General features: G+C 50.7%; 1 protein-coding gene across 2 annotated transcripts in view; it reads left to right on the top strand.

Moving 5' to 3' along the window:
- The window catches only part of SLC35F3 (solute carrier family 35 member F3), a 188,226-nt gene extending 168,185 nt beyond the window's left edge, over positions 1-20,041 (top strand). For both annotated transcript variants that reach the window (XM_052806478.1, XM_052806479.1), the window contains 5 exons: positions 6,251-6,470; positions 12,608-12,733; positions 15,289-15,481; positions 17,093-17,182; positions 18,363-20,041. In XM_052806478.1, coding sequence (XP_052662438.1) covers positions 6,251-6,470; positions 12,608-12,733; positions 15,289-15,481; positions 17,093-17,182; positions 18,363-18,607 — 874 coding nt within the window. In that variant the 3' untranslated portion in view covers positions 18,608-20,041. The remainder of the gene's footprint in view (positions 1-6,250; positions 6,471-12,607; positions 12,734-15,288; positions 15,482-17,092; positions 17,183-18,362) is intronic.
- Positions 20,042-23,711: the final 3,670 nt, after the last annotated feature.

Here is a 23,711-nt window from a genome sequence, read left to right as displayed (position 1 = left end):
AAGGTGAATAGTATTAAACATATAATTGTGAGCTCAGTGGGGAAAAAACACAGCCTTACTGTCATATTTTATTTGCAAGTTTTATTTGACTGCAACACCTGCTTTCAATATGATTAACTCTTACTTAGCATGCAATTTTTGGCACTGATGACTTTTGATTTACTTCACTGGGGATGCTCAGTTCCAGTGACGGAGGTATTTTGCTAGTATTGTTGTGCTGGAGACATGTCTAATGGGTCAGAGCTAATTTGCCGTTTGCTGGGTTAATGAAGATGCACACTAAAAAGATTATGAGGAAAAACAAGAACTAGTACATGAAAGATTAAGAAACCAGCAAACAATTTAGAGTAAAAATACAAACAGTAACATCTCTATGCCTCAGGTTTTTCTGTAATATCGTTCATCCCAGCCCAGTTCCTGTAGTGCCGTAGCAGCTATGTGCTGTTCCCAAGTGACATTACACATTTCCATCAGGCCAAGTTGTCAGGGCACCCTGTGACAAGCGGCAGGGGACCAGAAGGCTCATTTGGGAGAGAGGACCGCTGGTACGTGCAGCCTGGCCAGTGTCTGTCAGGACTTGCTAAGCTCTGCCTGGGGGCTGCTACTGTAGGGGGGCTTGTGCCCCAGCAGCAGCAAGGTGAGTTCAGTTGTGCCGTGTGGTGCCCACTGCTTTATTTTATACCTACAAGCAGGTTTCCATTTGTCCCCACTGCTGTCCTTCCATGCAGAGGATGCCCTGAAAGCCAGGCAGCTGCTTCTGCTCCCAGATGGGCTTTATGGGCTTTACACCACCCATCCCAGTTGGCATCCTGAGGAAGAGGAGAGCAATCAGGCCAACTGTGTGCCCTTCTTCTTCACCCGCTCCATCCCCTTACCCTGACAGACGGCAGAGATGCCTGCTGCAGCAGACCCCTCGGCAACACCCTGCGGCAAGCATATCCACTGTGTAACATCTCTCTGGAAACACTTCCCGAGGGCCATGTGTAACCAGGCTGCAATTCTCTCAGTTCACATGTAGACCTCCTCGCTGGGGTGCAATCCTGCTTTTTATTTCAGTCATGAGCCTTCAGATTGTCTGTGAGCATGGATATGACACTTCTGAGTGGGAGCAAGCTTTTCTTTATTGCTGCTGCGGCGATTAAGCCAGTATGTTTCCCTTCCAGTACCCTTCCTGTGACATTTCCATTCCAGTCTTACACAGGCCTTTACTGTTGCCTTGGCTAATGCCTTGCATTTATTTTTTAAACCAACTGCTGTGATTACAATGGAGCTCTAGCTCATGATGGCAGAATTGAGTTAAATAATGCAGGAAGCTAGTTTATCTGAAAAATACGGCATTATGCCCTGCAACGCCAAAGCTCCTTGCTGTCTTCTGCCGCCTTATCTGGAAACAGCCCGGCAGTTGTAGGAATTTACTCCTCATATGGAGAATTACAGAGAGTTGAGGAGAGATCATCTCAGCAGGGTGGCTCTGCAGGATGTCTGCAGGGCAGCTCCCCTGCACAGGAGGAGTCTTGCTCAGCGTGATCCGGGATGCACGGAGCTTTGCATCAGCATTTCCCTATGGCCTGTCCGGCAGTTGTCCACACCCAAAGTCCCACTGGTCCATGGGCAAAGCAGGATGAGCCCAGCAAATGGAACTGTATCAGCAAGTGAGCAGTAAGGCGGCTTTCGGGTTGAGGTGGTAGGTGAGACCGGCAGGCGCAGGATTTCTGGTAATGCGGGCAGGAGTAAGTTCGGTCAGTCTTTGATGACAATTTCTGTTTTAACACAGGGGGTGGGATTTCTCCTTCCAGATGTGTGCTGGAGGTGCCTGTGTCTGTGCTCCTTGTCCTGGGGTCCCTTTTAGAGCTGAAGGAGGGAAATAGAAGTAGTTTCTTCCTGGGCTCAGTGCTTCCTGAGGTGGGCAGCAAAGGCAGCTCCGGGACGTGCATCTCCAGCAAGTCTGAACAGACCCTGGGGTCCAGGCTCAAACATGAAAAGTTGCTTGTACATACCTAAAGGTCAGTGGGCAGAAGCTCCCCACTACCTCTCTCCCTGGGACTCAGCGCTCTGCCAGGTTATTGGAACCACAGGCACGCACATTCATCTCACAGGGAACTACCAGAGCATCTTCAGGGCCTCCTCCACCTGGATGTCTTGGAGGTGCATGGAAAGTATACAGGTTATAAATAAATAAGGTTGCTTGCTGTTAACTGTGCTTTTATTTAAGATAGTCCAGGGGCTCTTGCTCAATAGGTGTATGGCCCAGAAGATCTTCGAAAGCTTTCCATGAGTCTAAGGGATGATGAGCAGCAGTGCACATTCTGTGTGAAGAGGGAGAGGGAGTCCACGGAGGACCGTGACTGACAGGGGCTGGTTATGTGCATACCACAACAGCCCCACTCAGCTCCGCTTGCCAGAAAACCCACTCCAGTGTCACGGTGCCTGGGCACAGGGCTCACCATCAGCAGTTTAGGCATTTGTAGTGATGCTGTGCTGAGCAAATGCTGTATGCCCATACCAGCTACTTGCAAACACTGCGTACTACTAAAAACCACTGCTCCCCTCGGGCACAGCCCCTCCTTGCAGCTGGGCTGCCCATGCCGGCCGTGTGCTAGCAGCACCGGGCTGCCCAGCACACAGGGCAAGGGCAAGCACCAGGAGCCCAAGGGAGCGCCTGTTTACAGGATCCCTGCTTGCTTGCTTTGCAAAGAACGCCTCTGGCACCTCTGCCCACATTAGCAAACAGCAGGGCTTTAGTCCCAGAGACGAACCAAACAAAGTCTGCACCCTCCAGGCATCTGGTAGCCCTCCCTCTTCACCCCAGGTGAGCTAGAGCTAGCCGTGCAGCAGGACTGGCTCACGAAAGCCTGGATAATATTTTATCCTGGAAATTATATAGCTTGGCTGCTGGCCCCGGCAGTCAAAGCCAGAGGAGGGTGGTGGTCTCCCTGCCGGAGCAGGGCGCTTCCCCAGCAGCTCTTCCACCACCACTGCACATTTGTCCCAGGAGGAGCTACCCAACGCCATCTCCCCACCAGCCCGGCGGCAGCCAGCTTGCTCTGGTGTGAGTAGAGGACTCCCTCTGTGTCCTGCCATGGGCAGGTAGACCTGCAAGAGTCTGTCCTGTAAAACCTCAAGGAACCGACCCCAGCTCCCCGTCTATCCTGTGGCTTTGGGAGACTTGGGGTCAGGCCTCATACGAAGGTCCACAGTGCTGAATTGGGCTCCAAAGGATGCTGAATGCTTACAGACTGCCCACGGGGTAGGGTGGGTTTTGTCTTTCTTAAAAAGTAACATTTTCGTTAGCAAATGAGAGTGTTAAAATATTCATGGGCAGGCTCTCCTGGTGCAGTCAGGCATGCCTGGAGCACCACAGGACACAAGCTGTGGTTTTGCCAAGGAGTATCCATAAAACATCAGGATACTCATTGGGTACAATGTACCCTTGTGGGCAAAACTGAAATTACTGGACAGCATGAACAACTGTGTCCAAAATGTTCTTTCAAAATATTTAAAGTTGAAGGTTGGTTTTTCTGGAGTGATTTCGTCCCCCGACTGTTTTGGAATTACGGAGTAGGTTATATCACAGTCCTGTCTTGCTTCCCGTAACTATTTATCTGCCGTTACTCACTGACAACTCTCTTCATCAAACGCTTACTGGTACGGCTTCTCTCTCTTAACCAGCGTTAAGGCACCAAGGAAAAATCAGTTTCACCAGTAAGCAGTAGCAAACCTGGGGAGACAATTAATTGTGAGGGGGTTATTGTACAGTATGTAGTCATCCTGGCACACAAAACATACCACATTTCCCCTAATGCTCCTCAGACTTCACTGAAGATGCCAGGTCCAAGAAAGCCATCTAACCCATCTGCTACCCCCACAAGAGCCCACGGTTCAGCAGTGCACCCATTTTGGACAATGGTGCTCGCTGTGCACATGGGTGTGTGTCTGGTAGCACCCTCCACAGCGCCAGGTGTTCTTGGGAAGAAGCTCCTTTACAGCCCCGTGCTGGATGGGGACACCTCTGCCATAGGGAGGTCTCCTTTGGAAGATGGAGCCAGACTACAAGAAGCAATTCAGACTTGGTGAAATCATCCAAAACAGCTGAAAGGAAGCTTTATTGCATAAGCCAGTGAGAGGAGACTCCCAGAGGGGGAAATGCAGCTCAGGGTCCTGATCCATGCCAGGGCAAGCTGTTCTTTGGGGCATCGCGGCACTACACTGGGTGCTTCAGGGATGGGGGTGAGTGCCAGGCTGTGCTACCGTACGGATCCAGTGGTATCTGCTAAGCAAGAATCAGGCCTACAGTACAGTAAAAGCACATATTTCTACTGTATATGAAATAGTGATACCCAAAGCCAATTCTATATGTGGGAAACAGATTTTTGGCAGGAGGAGCTTTTTTCCCCCAGAATGAATCCCAACATAAATTCCATTTTGGTCCTTTCATTTGACTACAGTCTTCCTGTCCCTCTCATACTTAACATCATTTAATTTAAACTGTGCCTGCGTTTTTTGTCTCCAGAGCATTAGACTGGCTGCCTGTGACACCCTGGCAGTCAAACCCTCCCTGGTGTCTTGGGAAGCAGGTTTAAGCCTCTAGTGAAGCTTGGGACTGGGTTTTCAATGTCTCTCTGCATCCCTGTGCACTCCCTGCATCCCCTGTGGCAAGTGGCTGGTACAGGCTGCGCTTTGCAGGGCTGAAGGCCAGACTTGAAGTGGGTATAGCATTTGTGGAAGGGGACGGTGGATCCAGACCACGTGCTGAGCACAGGCAGCATCTGTCGGTGCTGTGTTCATCCCTGAATGGCCCTGCATGGCAGGTGGAAAGTCAGGCCACAGTTTGTGGTGCAGAGGGCAGTGACCCAGAGAAGCAGTTAACAGGTTTGACAGGGAATACGCTGCTGCCAGCAGGTCATTTCTATAGAGGACAAGGGACGCTGATGCGCTGGCTGTGACACCGAGTGACACGATGCAGAACCAGCGGCTCATATGAAAGTGTCTGTGTACAGCAGCCAAAGCCCAGGGTCATCACATCCAGAGATGGGCAAGTTCTGCACAAGTGATGGGCAAGTTCTGTGCAGCCATGGCTTGGTACAAGAGACTGGCAGGTGACAAAACCCAACAAACACACAAAAGGCATTTCCTCTACCCTGCAGCCTTGTACCTGCTGCAGCGGAGGGGGTGTAGGCAGATGTAGAGTTAGTGATGGGGGAAATGTGAAGAGGCTCAGAGTGTGAATAGGTTTCTTTAGGTAATCACCTGATACAGCCCCATCTTCTGAGAAAGGGGATCAAAATCACATTTTCATCAGGCTCCAAATAATGAGCCTTACACAGCCAGTCTGAGGAAACAAAGCCTGAAATTCAAGGCAGCAGTGAAAACCTATTTGGCCTTCATTCCCAGAGCAAAATTTAACTTTGCTCAAATTTTGTCAAAACACCTCATTAAAGTACTTTGGGGCCTCAGGGGTTTTGCGGGTTTGAAAGCACCTCCACAGAGGTGACCCCTGCAGCCCCATCCCGGCCCCCCCCACTGCCTCCCCCGAGCTGTGCCAGCAGGGCCAGGCTGCACTGTCACCTCCTGTCCCCTTTTCCCTTGCCTCCAGCTCCTGGGACGCTCACCCCTCAGCTTCTCCACCTCATCTTTTCCCAGCCTCGATCCTTCCGTCAGGCTCAAGCAGGTGCCGTCAAGCTCCCTGATGCCTTCCCTGTGCCCCTTCAGCTCTATCCTTGTCAGACGGGACACAAATAAACCGCTGGCCTTTCCTTTTCCCATGCCAGGGCCGTACCCTCCTGCTTGGGAATTCACAGCCTTCGCTGTACGCCTGAGCTCCTGACTCCCCTGCCCTGTGCTGCTGACCCGGCGCATCCCCGGGTGCCACCGTGCCGTGTCCCATTGCATGCCCTCACCCCAGCGGGCAGCTGCCAGCCACCTCCTCCCTGCTGCTGCCAGGGGGCTTGAGCCAGATCCCACTCCTCAGGTGGAAAAACCCCAAACCAGGCTCCCACGAGGCTCCTTCCAAGCCCTGCATAGCAGATCACGGGGAGCTTTGCTGCTGGTCCTGGCCCCTCAGCATCCCAATGCCCACAGGTGCTGGCTGTTGCAGTAGATGCTGGAATTTGTTTTTCTTCCCCTCTTTAAGGTGTGGGCCCCTCTTTCTCCAAAGGAAAAGAAGAGGGGCAAGAAAGAAAAGAAACCCGTATATTTGCTGCAGACTGTGACTGGCTTGTGTAATAATGCTGCCTTTCTCTCCTTGTTTTAGGGAGTGCTGCCGGTTTTTTGGAGACAATGGCTTGACTTTGAAGGTGTTTTTTACCAAGGCAGCACCCTTTGGTGTTCTTTGGACACTCACAAACTACCTTTACTTACATGCAATAAAGAAAATAAACACTACGGATGTCTCCGTGTTGTTCTGCTGCAACAAAGCTTTTGTGTTCTTGCTTTCATGGATCGTTCTGAGGGACAGGTTCATGGGAGTGAGGGTAAGTGACTCCTTATCTCTGTCTCCCTTCTTCCCCTCACCCTTCTGCCTTTCCTTTTCCCCTTCCCTCCTGCTGGCTGAGTCGAGCAGCACCCCATGCAGACAGCCAAGTCAGCACAGAAGTCCTCACGGAGGGGGGACGCGTCCTTCCCTGCAGCCTGCCCAGGCACCATCGAGCTCCTGGGGCTCCCCTTCTCCCCCAGCCCGGTGCCTTTGCACATTTTCCTTCAGAAAAGAGGTAACGCTCCAGAGCGTGGCAGAGGGGTAGCTGCTATCTCTATGTCACCATGGACGTGCACCAGCCTTTGCTTGTCCCTTCCGAGTGAAAACTCCCAGACGTAACTGTTTCTAACTGCACATTCCTGCATGCCTTGGCTGCATGCAATGCATTTCTGGTCCCAACCTGTGAATTTAATGGGGCCCTCACCTTTCTTATGTGCGACAGCAGGCTTGCAGGGTGGCATGGTTATCCTTTGCACCCGCGCTGCACTGGGGCTGCAATCAGCAGCAGTTTTGGAGAGGAGAGCCGGGCTGCCCTCGCCAGTGTGCAGCCAAAACGTGTGTGTGTGCGAGTCGGTGGTAGAGGATCGGCGTAACGCTGGCACACGGAGACTTGTGGCTGGTCAGCAGGTACAGGCACGGGGCCTGGAAGCATGGCAGGCAGCAGGGCAGCAAGCCCACTCCCCTGGGGCTGCTCTCCTGGTGGCATCTCAAATGTTTGCTTACATCCTTAGTCCTACACCCCACGTGAACACCCGCTCCACAGCAGCAACGGAGCTGCATGTGGGGTGGGTTATCGGAAACCCTTGTAGCTCCCTGCTGACCCTGCTGCTGCTTTTGGCAACCATTGGCACGCAGTGTCCTCTGGCAGCTGAACCAGGTGGATGGGTACCTGGCATCTGCCCCAGTGACCCACCACCCCGGGGCCAAGGGGGCTTTGCCAGGCCTGGGAGTAACTGCAAGGAAAAGGTACCAGTGGGGCCCTCCTGCCTCGCTGCACCAGCAGGCACATATTAATATTAACAGCAATAACAGTAATAATACCTAATTTCTGCCCACCATTTGAGGAGTTCTCTGCTCACCCACCGGGGCAATACTTTCAGTGCTCAGAAGAGGTTGTTAGCCCTTGCTGCGTGGAGCAGACAAGAGTTAACTTTTCGGGAAGCGCTCCTCTCCGACAGGAGAGCTTGGCCAGCCTTGCAGTGATGGCAGCCAAGAGCCTGCACCGGGAATCGTTGCAAAATGTACCTGCCAAAAGCCTGGCCTGCCCAGCTGGTGTCTGTGCTTGCCCACCCACCTGCCCAGGTAGCTGTACCCTGAAAACAAATTAACTGGGGTTTTTGAGTACAGAAGCAAGGGTATCCTGAAATGATCCTGGAAGCAGGGAAGTATCGCTGTTATCCTAGCTGGACGTGCTGGCCATTTTGATAAAAGTAAAAACAAAACAAAAAAAAGGCATATTTTTGTGGCCTTCATCTGTCTGGTGGCACTGTCAGCTCTAGTGCTGGTGGGACGCCAGGAGGGGAGGTGTGTAGAGGGCTGACCGCTGCTCTCCCGCACGTGCAGCTTGCTCCTGGGTCTGCACGTGCCATCTCGCACGGCTGGGTACGGCTGTGGTCTGGGGGGAAAGAAGCCGACCTGTGTGCAGGGATACCCACGTGGGCACGCACACGCCGGAGCGGAGACGCTTCTCATGCTCTCCCAGGTGCGTGGTTGTGCATAAAGAGCCAGGGTGGTCAGGAGCTCTCCAGCAGCTTCCCAGCCAGGCTAGGTCTTGTACCATGGCAGGTGACATGCGCTGGGGGACAAATCCTGCTCTGGATACCCCCTTCCCAAAGGTGCAGAAGGAGTGGAGGAAGCAGGGAAGCAGACCCGAGTGGTGTTCTCAGCCATGTCCAGCCATCCTTCATTTCTTATCAGCACTGCCCTGGGAAAGCAGCAATGAAGCAGAGACCCAGAACAGGGGTCAAGGCGGTGGAGGCTGTGCGATGCTCCTGCCATGTGTTCCAGCCCCTCACCGTGGCACCCGGCGCTGGTGAGAGGTGGCAGGGGAGCTTCCTGAGAAGCCACCTCCGTACCCGAGGAGGACCATGGCTATCTCCTTCCCAGATGACGGGCCGGCAAGGGACCTGGGTGCAGGGGGAAGGGGCTCATAGGCAGACTGGGCTATGCACTTTTGGGCAGATGTGGCATCCTGACCCGGGGCAGCACAGCAGTCCTGCTGCCCAGCTTCGTGTGGCACAGTGGGAGTGCTGGGGACACTCCTGTCTGCAGAGGGACGTAGTGTGGAGTATCTTGGAGACATTTTCTTCCCTCTTTCCTCTCTTTTCTGTACAGGCTATGTGAAAAGCAACTGGCAGTGAGGGTGATGCTGCCTGGCGTGCTGGGGGATCGGCTCGGGATGAACCCCAAAACAAAGCCTTCTTCCTGGGACTGGCAGCCAGGAGGAGGGATGGCTGCTGGGGCTTCCTTGAGAGCAAACTAGGGACTGTGAGCCCGCACACAGCCCAGCCCCAAAGCTCGTGGTCCCTTGAGGCCACACTGTGTCAGAGCTGCTGACCCTTTTAGAAGCACCCTTTGAGCGGGTATTTGGCCAACGAGGCTGCAGGGGGGACGGTGCCTTGCCCTGCGGTGAGCACCATCCCGTGCTCCCGCTCCATCACTGCAGCAGCGCAGCAGGATGGATAGTGCCGCAGCAAAGCTCTGACTGCACATTTGGGTGTCCCTGTTCACACGCCAGGGAGAGGAGGAGAGGCCAAGTGAGAAAGGCAGCAGCTCAATGGGGTTTAAGCACATACAAGCATCCTACTTGGTGTCTGGAGGTGCAACTACTAGCTCTACAAGCACTTAAATCACAATTTGGATGGAATTTAAATGTAAGAGCAAGCTACAAAATCTCATCCTCGCCACTCAGGCACTTGTAAGTGCCTATAGCTCCTGTAATGAAGTTGCACTTCTTCCCTTTTCCCTTCACTGTACCCAGAGCAATGGTCCAACTGGGCTGTGAGCTGGCATATTGCTTTCAGAGAAGACACACATGTAATGACGCTGTGAGTGCCTGAAGCGTTGCCTCTGCAAGCCCTGCCATGCTGAGGCATTTGCAAGTAACCGCAGGCCAGTAGCCATGGTGTGGTGCGGTACGAGCAGCCTGTCACCACCACTAACGATGTGCTTGATAGGCTGAAAGGCTTCCAGAGAAAGCATATGTGACACACCTGGCATGTTGACTGGCGTGGTCAAGACTTAGCTGACACTTGTGACATGCTTGATAGAAGAGGCAGGGACTTCTGCTCCAGCAAAACTGTTTGCAGACTGCATTTATTTGCTTTGATCCCTGACTTTGGTGTTTCCTTCTATGCTACAGTAAATAAACCAGCTCAGGGTTCAAGAGAACCATCGCTTGCAAATACCTCCTGTGTACATAACGTATAGACAAGCACACCTGCCAGTGGGACTTGAAAATAAATAGACTATCAAATCCCAAATCGTAGTCTTTTCCAACCAACCAGAGACCCAGCCTCCAGGGAGGTTCTCTGGAGTCAGCCAGCCCCTGACACTGAAAGCAAAACTGGATGCTTATTATTCTGCAGTTCATTAATGCGCCCTCCAAGTTTCCACTGCAATGGAGCTGCTGCCGCCAGCGGGAGCTCAGCCAGGCTCCCTTCACCATGGAGGTACTCGCCGTTTGTCCCAGGCTGACTCGTGGCTGTGGTCTCCCCTCGGCTCTGCAGTGAAGGCTGGACAAGCCCCCACACATCTCGGACAGGGGACGGCCACGCCTGGAGCAGATGCTACGGGAAATGCTGCATCTTCCACTCTTTGTCACCTGGTCTTTAGTACAGGTGATGTTGAAGGGCCAGAGTTGCTATCTTTCAGATAAGCCCGAGCCATGTGTCTTGCGACTCTACAAAGAGCCATACTGAGTCAGAGCAAAGGTGCATCTGCCCTGGGAGCCTGGCTCTAGCAGCTGCCTCTAGTGGACACCTAGAAAAATCTGTCTAAACAGGAAAAGCCTATAATGGTATTTCCTCATGAGACTTTCCAGCCTCTAGCAATTTGAGGCTCAAGGACTTCCTGAGATGGAAGAGATGGTCCTACAGTTAATAGTCCTTGATGAATTTTTTCTTTCATCAGTTTATCCTCGTAAACTTTTCACATCCACAGTGTGAAACAGCAAAACTTTCTTGGCTGAATTATATGTTGGGTGAAGACAAATCTCTTTTTTGTTGTTCCGCACCTGCCCCATGCTAGTCTCATTCCATGACTTTTTTCTTATGCCTCTGAAGCCACACAGGGTGTCTGAATTTTTATTTGACAAGAACTAGCACTCTGACATGGGAGAACTGCTGAGGGCTGCTGACCTCCTTCACTCCCGCCTATCTGAAACAGCCCCACATTGCTGTAGAGCTATGCATTGGGGTTCTTTCTCTCCTTGTCTTAAAAATAAGCCTGTCCAGGACTATAGGGCCCACTTACACCACCACCAAGCTTCGCTTTAGAAATGATTCTCCACAGCTGTGCATGGAGAGATCTGATGCTGACAGGGCTGCAAGCCAAGATGCTGTAGCTAAAACCTCCTCAAATTTGCAGCATGCACACCCAGCCTTTGCAGCTTGCACTGGGCTCCACTCTGACCAAGTAATAAATCAGCATCTTCAGAACCTGCTGCCCCTCGGCTGGGCCGGCAAGGGGCTGAGCAGTTGCAGGAAACCCTGCCTCTCCATACCCTGCTGAAACTGTGCTCATGTAAGATCTTGAACAGCAGTACAGCAATTTCTAGGCTCAAGCCCTGTTTTGTTGAGATGCTATTAGCAGCTGTATTTTCCAGGTAGTTCAGCTTCTGCTGATTTGGGCTTTTTTCTACCCTTACACCACCCTGCCATTCTACAGCAACACCTTTGGAGAAATTGATCCCCCTCTGTTTGCAAAAATGGGGCATTTTTCTGTTAGGGGAAATTGGAAGTGTTGATGTCAGCTTGCAGGAGGGATCTGCTGGGTGATTGTCCGTGGAAGTTTTATAGGTGCCCCCTGACACCAGCCCCTCCCAGCTCAACCCGGGGAAGAGGCTGCTGGTGGTGCTGGGATGGGGACCTGCAGCTGGTAAAGGGGTCCCCCCCCACCTCAGCTTCCTCATCAGGCAGCAGCAGAGCTCGGCACACAGGCTTTCCCCCTGCATCTTCACAGCAGCCCCAGCATCTCTGGTGGTGAATGGGAAAGGTGAGAGGAGGCCATTGCTCTTGGATGTCTAGGCAGCCACAGCCTGTGGATGGGGCTTAAAACCCCAGTCTGGCCCCAGGAGAGGGGACAGTTGGCTGGCACTGACCCAGCTAAGGGTCAAAATAAACTCATTTATCCAAATCATCTCAGAAGCATCACCATGACTGTGCAGCCAAAGGGAATGTGGTCTAAGCGGGGTGTCCCTTGCACCACTGCAGAGCCAGGAAGCATGGAGCATGCAGAAAGCCCTTTTCACCCCAGAATTACTACCTGGGGAGGTTTGGGACATCTGGCAGGACACTCCCAGAGAAGCCAGGGCTCTCTTGCTGACCCTGCTGAATCAGGGGCAGGCTGTTCCCCACCTTTGTGAATGCTACCTCCCTTTGGCTAACCCCCCCTCAGGCACTGCTGTGGGCCTGGCTGGCTGACTAAACCTCCCTCTACTCTCTGAAATGACATGTCTGAACTGGAAAGTAGTTGTATGAGTTTTATTCTCCCATTTATTTCAAACCCCCTTTTCCTCCAAAACCTCCACGGGACTCAAAGCCTTTCCTGCAAGCGCCAGGGAATTACTACTTGTGTATTATTGTCACGCACAGGCTGCAGGGACCCACTGATGGGGAGGCTCAGTGACAGAGATGAAATCCCCACTTCAGCTCAGTCCGAGACACTGGGCCCTGCGGTCTGGCCTGCCGCACACCCCCCTGAGGCAGCCGCTCCTTCCCAGCTCTGCCTGCAGCTTCTCTGCAGCCAGGGACGCCAGCATCGGCTCTGTGGGTACTGACCTGGGCATGCTACTAGTTTTCTACATAAGGAGATGATGCAGAAGTACTGCCCCTCATTTAAAGCTGCTCTTGTGTTTTTCCATGTTGGGGGTTGTCCAGTAATTCTTTCTTTCTTTCTTTCTTTGTCTCCAATCAGATTGTGGCTGCTATATTTGCTATTGCAGGGATAGTTATGATGACATACGCTGATGGGTTTCACAGCCACTCCGTTATTGGGATAGCCCTGGTGGTGGGCTCTGCCTCAATGTCTGCTCTCTACAAGGTAAGCACGCCTGGGTCTTCACCCCCAGAAAGATGCCAGTCACCCCCGTCACTCACTTTAACTGCTCCTGTCTTACTTGCAAACCTTCGTGCAGTTCAGTGCCATGTGTCCTTCTTTCTTTGAGGGCCTCTGCCATACACGCTGACTCTGCAACACTGCATTCAGGTATTCACTTGCCTTGATGTCTGCCCTCACTTAGGATAAAAACTCCTATTTCCTGGGAAGAGTCTTCTCCAGTGCCCACAGGACTTAGAGAAGTCCCACCTTCTTGAAAAATGAGGCTGCTTTTCCATAGGTGCTGGATTTAATCACTCACTCTGAAAGTGCCCTGCAGAGATTTAGCTTCTTTTTTCAAGACCTCCTCTTGCCAGTCCTCCTTCAGTGGCATACGTAGCCTACGTTGGGCTTAAGGTATTGCTTGTCACAGAAATAATCATGTGCTTAAAATCCAAAGCACGTGCCTATGAATCAAGGTCTCATCCTGACCAGCTGGGTAAGCTGCACTATGTGTAAAATGACATGCAGCCTTTTCTGCTGGGCAGAGAGCCATTTCATTTAGCCTGAGACACATATGTGCGTTTGCCTCTGTGCTGCTCACAGCACTCAGTCGCAGTCCACAGAGAGGAATAAGCACTTGGTAGGGTGTGGTTCACCCACCCTGGCTCAGATGTGTAGACTAGGATGAGGCGTAGACTTCTCCATCTGGTCTAATGAATTGCACTGTGCCAGTCCTCTGACAGAAATTGGCCAGGCAAGCCCTGCAGCCTTAACACAAGCAATCCAGGGAGACTTGCCAAACTGAGAAGCATCTGTCTGTGTCCCTCAGCGCTGCACTGCAATGCTTTCTGCTCACTTTTTCAGATCAGCCTATGTCTTACATAAGGGAGGTCATGAAGTTTCATACAGCTCTTTCCTCTAAAAGAGCATTTCCTTGCAAGACCAGAGACGTGGCCCTCCAGACCTGAGGAAACACCATGGCTCTGGAATCATCGGCAGGCAGGCAGGGTTATTCAAGGCTAGAGCCTAGCTCTGCCCCATCTGCCATGGCATCGCTGCTCCTTGCGGGGACGGGGCGTCTCAGGGCTGCTCCACCAGAACCCGTGCACGGGGAGGTGATGGTGGCAGCGCCGGCGGGCTGTTACTCTGCAGCACGCCCCGCATGCCAGGACAACTGCAGCTCGTTCTGCAAGAAACACCACTCTGCTGCCACTGCTCCTGCCAATCTGCTCTTGCTTTCCGCAGTCTGGCTCAGTTTCCCTGAGCTGCGCGTGCCGAAGGGGCAGGCAGATCTGCAGGCAGGCAAGCTGCCCTCCTACATCCCAAACGCGGATGCTTCAGTCTGCCTGTGCTGGCTGCCTGCCCTGCTGGGGCAACACGCCGTCCTCAGGTGGCAAATGAGGAGTAAGTGGCTTTCAGGACATTTCGCTCCATTATGCAGAGCGGCAACGCAGCTGCACTGACCAGTGATGGCTGCGAGGTGGTGGGAGCGGGCAGCAGCCCCGCGAGCACAGCAGCCCTGCAGACTTGCCTGTGGGGCTCTGGGTAGGCGAAGGGAAGAGACAACTGACACTGGCGAGGGGGCCTGCCATCCCAGCACAAACCAGTAAGTCAGAGTCCACTGGCTCTCCTGGTTTGCAGCCCGTAGCAGGGGAAAGCTGTACCCAGAGCCCACGGGATCCACTGGATCCTCTGCGGTTCTGTGGTGGAAAACTCATGCAGACCCCAGACCAGACCTGTCTGCAGGGACTCCCCAGATGGGCCGCTCACCTCCCTTGTTTCCTCTCTTCATCCCTTCTCCCTCTGACAAACCAAAGCTTTAAAATCCCTCTCCGCGGTCTCGTTAGCCGGGCTGCAGCTGGTCTCGGGGCTGCGGGGCTGCTGCTGCGCTCTCTGCCTTCTGGGGCAGGGAGAAAGCAGCCCGGCACTGCGAGCGTGCCTTGGGAGGCAAGGACAGCGGTGCTGGCGGGCGGCCATGGTGCCCGGTGGGACAAGGAGGGAGGACAGCCAGGCGGCATGGACTGTGCTTGCTCACCACCGCAGTGCTCCTCAGGTGTCAGCTCAAGGCCTGGACCAGTGACACGTCATGCAGGGAGATATACACGTTGCTTCCTCTCCTCCCTCTGCCCTGCTCCACTAAGTCTTCTGGTTTTAATGTCAAATTTTCCAGAGGTTTTCCTGAAGGGAGCATGCAGGAAAAAGACCGAAGTGTCTAGGCAAGGGTGAGCGACCTTCTCTTTTGGGACATGCACGGCCAAAGGTGCTGAGTCCCGTTCCCGCGGGGGCTCATTGGGCAGCTGCCCCTGCCTGTGTTCCCGGGGGTGCCAGGAGGGAGAGGGCTGGGGCACACGAGCTGCTCTCCACAGCTTCACGAGCAGCCATCTCAAGTGTCCGGCAAGCATCACCGCATAGGTGCTGACTGACACTGCTCAGCACCCAGCCCCTCGGCCCCAAGCACTGGCCGGCGGTCCAGGATGCCGGTAGCCACTGGAGCCAGGACACCAGCCCTCCAGAGGAGTGGTGCAAGAGAGTTAAACCCATGTGTTTTCCTCTTGTAGGTTTTATTCAAACTTCTTTTGGGCAGTGCTAAATTTGGAGAAGCTGCCTTATTCCTGTCTGTGTTAGCTGTCTTCAACGTCCTCTTCGTTACCTGTATTCCTGTCATCCTTTATTTTACCAAAGTGGAGTACTGGAGCTCTTTTGACATCATTCCTTGGGGAAACCTCTGCGGATTTTCGATTCTCTTATTGAGTGAGTAGACGGGGGGGGGCTCTCACACTGCTCAGGGTGGAGGAGGGTGCCAGAAACTGGCCGCTGGTGGAAGCTGCAGACCTCTGACATACTGGAGCTGTTTTCCCTTCTTCGCAACCTAATTATCAGCTTGAGAAATCATGCAGAGGGCCCATTCCTAGGTGGCAATGTAGACCCCACTCCTGCTGTTATTACCAAGCCAAACTATTGTGGCCATCAGTAGAAGGTGCTGTGGAACTAAACTGTAAAGCTTGTTCTAACTCCCACTCGTGAACTCTGCTCCACAGAGACAAGCCACACTTGCTCGGGCTGTGACGGGAAGCAGCCCTGACAGCAGGGCATTACCCTGGGCTCATCAGCATCCCCTGGGCCCCCAGGTTAGGCCAGGCCAGGCCAGTCAAGGCCAGCCTCCAGCACCTCTGCTGACTTCAGGAATAGCTAATTGCTATTCCTAAAGAGCAGAAAACTTGGAAACGTAGCATTGCATAGCGCTGATGGGAATTTGGTAGGTGGCACTCCTCTATTCTGCTGCCACTGCTGTGCCACCAAGGGAATTCACCTTGGGAGGGATGCCAAATCTAAGCTTTAATGATCATGGTCATCAGAAATGTGATGCTGTTCCTTGTTAAACTAGATGCGTTGACTGTGCTGCCACAGTTGGTCCCTAAACTGGATGATGGCGTCACATCTCCTAAAATGTTCCTTTCATTTCTACTGGAAATAAATAGCACTTCTCCATCCCTATCTTAAGTCCCAGCTCCTTTTACCCTGAACAGTCACGACATTTGACTATAGAAGTACCTCCACTTTACTTTCCAGTGGACTCAATGGAAGGTTTCTGCAAGCAAGTAGTGCAGAACATGGCAAGCAATCGCTGTGGTGTGCAATGCATAGGTACTACTAGAAGACAGTCGGAGCCCCAGCTGCTGACAAGTTCAGTACCGGCAAGGCTCTCCTGACTTTGCTAAAGCTAATCCCCTTAAAACATGGGTAAATTTGGTCCAAAGCAATTATTAATTTGCCAGGAGACACTCCATGAACAGTGTATGGTATTACAATGGAGTGATATTACAATCATTCAGTTGAAATGATATTATAATGATATTATAGTTTCATTGTATGAAATTTCATTATATGAAATTATATTTAGCGAGTTCCTATCTGGAAGAGGGTTAGATTTACAGCATCTTCCACCTGCAGCTGGAGGCAGCTTTTCTACAAAAAAAAGTATCCAGACAGAAGCGACTGTTTGGCTGAAGTCTCCTAGATGAAAAGTGTTTAGTCTTTCAGCAGGGCAAAAGGGATTGGTATAGAGAGTGGGAATCACTGCACACCATTACACTGAGAGACAGGTTGTACCCAAACCCCACCCTGATCCTGCTGCCGACTCCAGCGGGATATAGAGTTCCCCAGAAACAGCAATGTCTCAGGCAGACGGACATGCAGCAGACAGACATCTGTCCACAGGTATCTTCCAGGAATAACAACAGAGGTTAATATGCCTTCTATTTGAACAGCACACAGAGGGAGTAATAAAGCATAAATGTTTCAAGTGACATTCCCTCTGCCTACTTTCACTGTAGTAAACGGTGTTTTTCTTTCCTTCTTCAGCATTCAATATTCTACTAAATTTTGGGATTGCTATTACCTACCCCACCTTGATTTCTCTTGGAATTGTACTGAGTGTCCCAGTGAATGCGGGTAAGAATTTCTGCCTTTTGCATCTTGATGAATATATTAAATCTGTGGCCTTTCAAATACACAACAGGGATAAAAGCAAATAGCTTAATTAAACGTGTTTTTCTGCTTCTCTGAAAGACTTATGGAGATGACACTGATCAAAAATGTATACTTTATGTGTTAAATATGTATCGTATAATACTACATGAATATTCATAATCTCTAGAATTGCTTTTTAAATTACTGTCCGAAGAAGCCTGCATACTGAAAAACAAAGTAGACTTGAAGTCATCTGTCTCTGGGCTGGGATGAAAATTCATGGATGAAGTAGAAATCAATTCTTAATTATTTCTCCAAGGCAGGTTTAACACTAAATTGAAACAAATAAAATTGCATACATTTTAGAGCAAATACGTACTAGTAATTCTGCTTGCCTTGGTAAATAACACCGCGGGTGTTTATCAAGAGCACTGGACAATTCTGTTTTTGGTCATGGCCTGGTACATTTCTCTGATGGTTTTCTGAAATTTAGCGAAAGCCAAGAGACTGCAGAGCCCGAGAGGGCTGGACAGGGGAGTGCAGAGGCAACCCTGGCCCAAACCAGTGCCACCTTTCCCAAACCAGGCTCCTAAAACCCAGTGTGCTGAACTGGTGCCGCGGCAGAGGCGGCAGCTCCCAGCTTTGTGCTGACTACACACATGCAGAGCTGGGCACCGCTGGCTGCCCCAGCAGACTTTGGTACTGAACGGTGCGATTCCCCACCAGAATGTGTGCGTGGCTCAGCGTGTGCAGGGTTTCTTACGCAGTGGGACGGTCAGGGCGAGAAGAAAAATTTGCACGAAGGAGCTGCTGTGCCGGGGAAGGGAAATGCCCCTTTCTCTGCGTACCGGTAGCTCAGTGGGAGTTCCTGTGCTGTCGGCAAACAAGGGAGAAGGTGCTGCTGCAGACAACACCTGCGGCTCCAGGCATCGTCCCCTGTTGCATCCTGAGCCCGCAGGCCAGCTCTGCCTGCTCCGAAGGGGGCCGTACCCTGCTGCGTGCTAAACCAGCGGGAAGGGTAGTCTCCCCGCCACGATCGCCTCCGTGGCCATGTTCTCCTGGCACAGCCAGCCTTCAGAGCCTGGGAGGCAAGGGGGAGGGAGGGGGATACTGCCCTAATGCTTTGTCCCACGTAATAACACCGGTTCAATGTCCCACACAGTTGTTGATCACTACACGAGTGAAATTGTCTTCAACAGTGTCCGAGTAATCGCCATCATCATTATTGGCCTGGGCTTCCTCCTGTTGCTCTTGCCAGAGGAATGGGACGTCTGGGTAATAAAGCTCCTCACGCGTCTCAAAGTCCGGAAGAAGGAAGAAATCCCCGAAGGGAATGGAGACATTGCTTCAGGACTGCCTAACAAAAGCCGGAGAACTCGCCCCTCCATGTCATCCTTTGCTCATTAAATGCTCTTTTTACCAAAACTTTGTGGTTAACCTTATATATGATGATGCAAAGGTCTTTTCTTGGGAAGAAGCACACCTGTCCAACACGGTGTACATACCTGTACAGTTTTGATATGATCACCATCTAAGGCATCGAGTCTTGGCATGTCCAGTTCGCTTGTACTTTTTTCACATCAGACCTTTCACTTAATTAGTACACTGAAAAAAACTGCAAACCAAGAACCTCTCTTCTCTTTTTAAATGAATGTAATATATAGTCAAAATATATTTGCATAGGTTATTTTAAAGAATGATTTTCATGAAAAGCAGGGCAGACATTTTGAACATTAGGTACCAACTGATGCATTGCACACTGTGATTTAAAAGAAACAAATGCTATGCTACATCACACGTTTATTTTTGACCAGAGCTGTACTCTGAAAGTTTTCAAGGAACAAAAAGGGAATCTTTTGGGGGACAGGAAGATGGGGGGATGAGTGGAAGGAAAGAGGGTTGGAAATCACTCTGTGTAGGTGAGCGCATGTTGCGCTGCAACCAGGAGAAAATTCAAGCGCTAAAAATGCTTGCACTAAAGCACTAGAGAGAAAGCAGTCTAGAGCCCAAATCTCCTTATTCTGCACATGACTGTAGTCCACATTTAAAATCATGCAAGAGAAATCCAGTGCCTTCTACAGAACTCTTGTCTTTATCCACGCAGAACCAGGTCCCGCCGCGAGGCACTTGCAATGGCAGGGCTCGGGCTTGCGGCCCCGAGGGACCCCAAATTCCCACCGACATCAGGACGTGCCCCCCCCATACGCGCCATGGCTTCTGTGGGAACGCGGGGCCCAGGGGACTGCAAGTTTGCGTGCAGGAGACCTGGTTCTCTTCTCACTTGCACAGGTTTTACCCCTGTGTGGAGCTGCGCTTGCTTAACACCGGTGTGAGGAAGGGGAAGTCTTGGTCATGTGTGGGACAATCCAACCGAAAACGATCAAAGGGGCTGGCAAGAGCGTGGTTGCTGATGTACAGTCTGAGAGCACGGACTAAGGGGGTGAATCACCAGTTGCTTTTACTCCATAATTGTGAGTGTTAAGAGTTTAAAATGTAAGATATTTACATCAAATGTAACACTTTTTATGAAACTTGTAAGCACCAGGATGTTTACTTACGCGATTTTGGTTCGCCATTAAATTTCTATCTGTGATAGATCACATGCTATGTAAAAAGGGCGGGGGGGAAAGGTTATAGTTTACTATTTTTGAAGTTTACATTGTTGCATACAAAATTAAAAGTGTTCTTTTGAACTGCTGCCATAGCCTAAGGGTCCCTGCTGCCACTGAGCGCCTCTTTGTCTCAGGCAGGGGTGGCATCCACTTCAAAACATTTTAGCAAATCAACTTCAGATTCCATTATCTGTTTGGCAAAGCTAAATAATAAAAGATTTTAAACTCAGCCTTGGTCAATGCTGTTTTCTTCTCTGGACTGCACCTTTATTCCAGTTTTACTGTGGGTAGTACTTGGCCAAAGCAATCAGAAGGGAGAGACACAATCATCAAAGCAACCAACACTGCAACTCGATGCACTGCTTGCCAGTCTGTCCTCGACAGCAGAGTCTGCTCTAGATTTCCTGGACAAATCCGTCCGGAGGGCTGATGTTAGGCATCAGTCAGGAAACACATGTCCAGCAGAAGTAGACCAAAGGGAAAGCTGACCTTCCTTTGAAACCATTGGTAAGCAGCCATACATGCATATGCTAATAGGTATTTAGGGGCTATGGATGGGACATGAGTTTGTACTATACTAATTAGGCCCTAGTCCAGGCTGTATGTTTGCTCCCAACATACCTCTTCATGACCAAACAGACACTAAAGACTCGCTAACAGAGATTACACACACAGGCAAAAATCTGAGGCTGTGGGAAGCTGCTCACAACCACTGTCCCATTCAGTGTTACATACCTGAATTTTTAAATCTATTTCTTTGGGAAGCAGGGGAGGGTAAGGCACAGGAGAGGAGCACATGTACATCTCTAATAACTGGTTTGAAGGGTACACACAGAGACTTGATCTCAAAGCTCCCAGACTAAAGTTTACTCCATCTTCAGGCATATCATTTTGTCATCCTTGAAGGAACCCACACCCCTCTCCAAGCACCCTGTCTGAGGCAAGGCCAGAGAAGAATGTACAAAGAGTCTTTCCATTTTCCATAGTCCCAATAAGTGGCATCTTCTGTCATCTCTGCGTTCTGTGTTTGATGCAGTCTGGTTGGTATCCAAAAGACTCTAAATGCCACTTTAAAAACTGAAACTAACGTGTTTGTGACTAAAATGGCAGCAGATTTTTTAACATTCAGTAAGGATTGTGGAGGAATTTATGCACCAGAATGGATAGCAGCATCAGTAAAACTCTGATTTACCAGATGCAACTATCATTGCTTCTGTTGGCTCATCCTTCCCGAGAACAGGCTAAACACACACAAGGGCTGGGATTTCAAACAGCACTTTATTACATCTCTCTCCTGAGTGGGAGCTGAGCAAACTAGATTTACCCATGTTCAGCAATTCTAAACTACACATAGACAAATTAATCAGATGAAGTGACCTATATTTCTTCAGACAACACCCTGCCCTAAGGACAAACACCTGACTTGACAGCGAGCTGCTGCTTAGCAAAACCTTCCAGACAGTGAAGCCCAGGATGCAACTAGAACGTCAAGAAAGCAACATGTCCATATGGGTATGTGTCTGCATCTGTAAGTGCCAAAGCTTCACGGATCTGGAGCTGAGGAATGAAAGGAACTGGAGTTGTTGGCTCCCACCAGAAGGGCAAGGCAGAGAGCAAACCCTTCTGAGAAGGCATTAGATGTAACTGGGCTACTTTCAGGTGAAGGCAAGATTGAACCCTCCTCATCTTGGGCTGTTAAAGGACTCCCAGGACAAATTCAGTGCCTTGGAGATGAGGGCTGAGTTGTGGCAGGCTCCCCTTCTTCCCCTCACAGGCCAAAGCACTGGGTACAATCTCTGCAGCACCCTGCAAGTCAGTCCCACTGCTGGCCTGTACGGACCCCACGCTGCTCTGCAGGGCCATACCTGCTCTGCAGAAGAGGGAAACACAAGCCTGGAACCAGCACTTTTAGCCCACCTTTGGCCACCTCAAATCTCCTCCTCAGGCAGAACTGCAGGTGCCTGCAGCATCAGGCCTTGCTACCTGCTGTCTTTTAAGCTGGTCTCCTGCATCGCCACTGTGTGGCTCCTGCCCTCGCAGAGCACTGCCAGCCACCAGTGTGCACCCTTCTTCAAGGGCTGACCTGGATCAGCAGCCTTCTGCCCCAGCTTAGCCCGCACAAAGCATCTTGGCTCCTCCAGCAAAGGAGGAAACCAGTAATGATCCAGTGGGCTTGTTAAAACAGCAAGTCAAAAAAAAACTCAGGAAAGTAAATAGCATCACCAGACCCCATTGCAGCTGCCGGCTTTTGCTGCCGCACAATACAGCAGTGAGGAATCCAAGGAAGGAACAGCAGTTCTCCCCCTCCCTTGCACATCTTTCTCCTTGGCCTCTTGTCTGTAGCTGTCTCCTGCTGCTACCTTCATCATAATTTTTTATTGTAGCTCTCCACAGTGACTGCATGAACCTTTCATTAGCACGTGAGTCAGAGCTGGTCTTGTTTTAAAAAGTTTCTCCTGTTCTTCTGTCTAAGATGGTTGTATTCATATCAGTAGTCTTCAGAAAATAGCTATGAAAGGCAGAAGTCCAACCACAATACTCAACAGATGAACAGAAGACACTGAAACCAATATCTAGCTTTGGGGGTTGAGGGGAGACTAGTAGACCTGTAGATCAAGTTCTGGGGCTGAATTAATGTCTCCTGTTAGCTCAGGGACAAAGTCACTCATCCCTAGCTCTCCAGAGTGCTCTGTAACAAAGCTAGTGCAATATTGAGTTGGTCAGGGCTAATACAGACAGTATCTTCAACATATAGAGAAGGTAACATTACCAGGTTGACACCATTTCTGGTCAAAAACCTTTCTGCTACCCTGCCTGTGGGCCTGCAAACCCACTGGAAAGTGAAGGTTTCCCTGTGCAGTGAATACAGAAGCCTGAACTGACTTGTGTAGCTCTGCATCATATTCCCAATAAAGCCACAAATCTGCACAACAGAAGCACATGTGAAACACCCCTCCTCTTCACTGAGAAGGATGTCATAGGTCTTCAGCAGTTCAGAAGCCCTAGGAATACACCAGTCACCCACCTGGGCTACATGGATTCAGAAAGCAGGCTGGGATTAGGGAGGGCTGCACAGACTCAGAAAGCAGGCTGGGACCGGGAGTTCCTTCAAGGAATGGGGAAAGAACAGAAGGCAGAAACAATGCAGCTGGTGTGAAGCAGGAGCACAGGAGAGCTGCTGATGGGATCAGGACAGAAACTGGGAAACACTTTCCAGGGGAACGAGCCCACGTGCCCCTTGCTACAACTCCAATTTGAAGAAATGGGGTCTGTGCACATGCTGTAAAGTCATCAACTACGGCGAGTTTGGCTTCATGTCCCTGATTTGTACTGCAGAAAGGACGGAGTCCTTCAAGGCCTCCAAATGTGAGCTACTCCTTGGTAAAGGCTGAGGCTGAGAAGCTTCTTTCACAGTCCAGTCCTCGTGCAAGCTGTCTTTGCAGAAACTGCCAGCAGTAATGGATTTTGATGGATGAGTTTAACTAGCTCATCATTATTAAAAGAGAAGCGATTAGATTTTCTTCTTTAGCTGGCATGTTCTAGGGCATTTCCATAATAACCTGCACCTTACCTAAAAGTCCTGAACATTGAAAAGAGAAATAAGAAAAAAAGGACTTGAAAGATCTTGTGGAAGCAAGAAGGAAGTCAAACGAACAGATGCCCACCTGCAGCCTAAAATTCTTAAGAGGAAATCACATTCCTAAGGACAGGACCAGTAGCTCAAATTAATGTTTCTGAAAATCATAAGCCTCATATTTCTCTCTTCTACCTGAAACTCTGTTAAAGGGATCTTTATATATGCACAAGATCATTCTAAAGAAGGCAGCGATCAGTATTTCTCCATGTACATTGCAGATACACTAGGATGCAACCAACTTATTTCTCAGTAATGAAGAGTG

The sequence above is a fragment of the Harpia harpyja genome, chromosome 13 (genome assembly GCF_026419915.1).
Source record: "Harpia harpyja isolate bHarHar1 chromosome 13, bHarHar1 primary haplotype, whole genome shotgun sequence".
Taxonomy (NCBI): Eukaryota; Metazoa; Chordata; class Aves; order Accipitriformes; family Accipitridae; genus Harpia; species Harpia harpyja.
The sequence above is the reverse complement of the archived record's forward strand: the minus strand, read 5'-3'. Positions and strand labels throughout refer to the sequence as shown.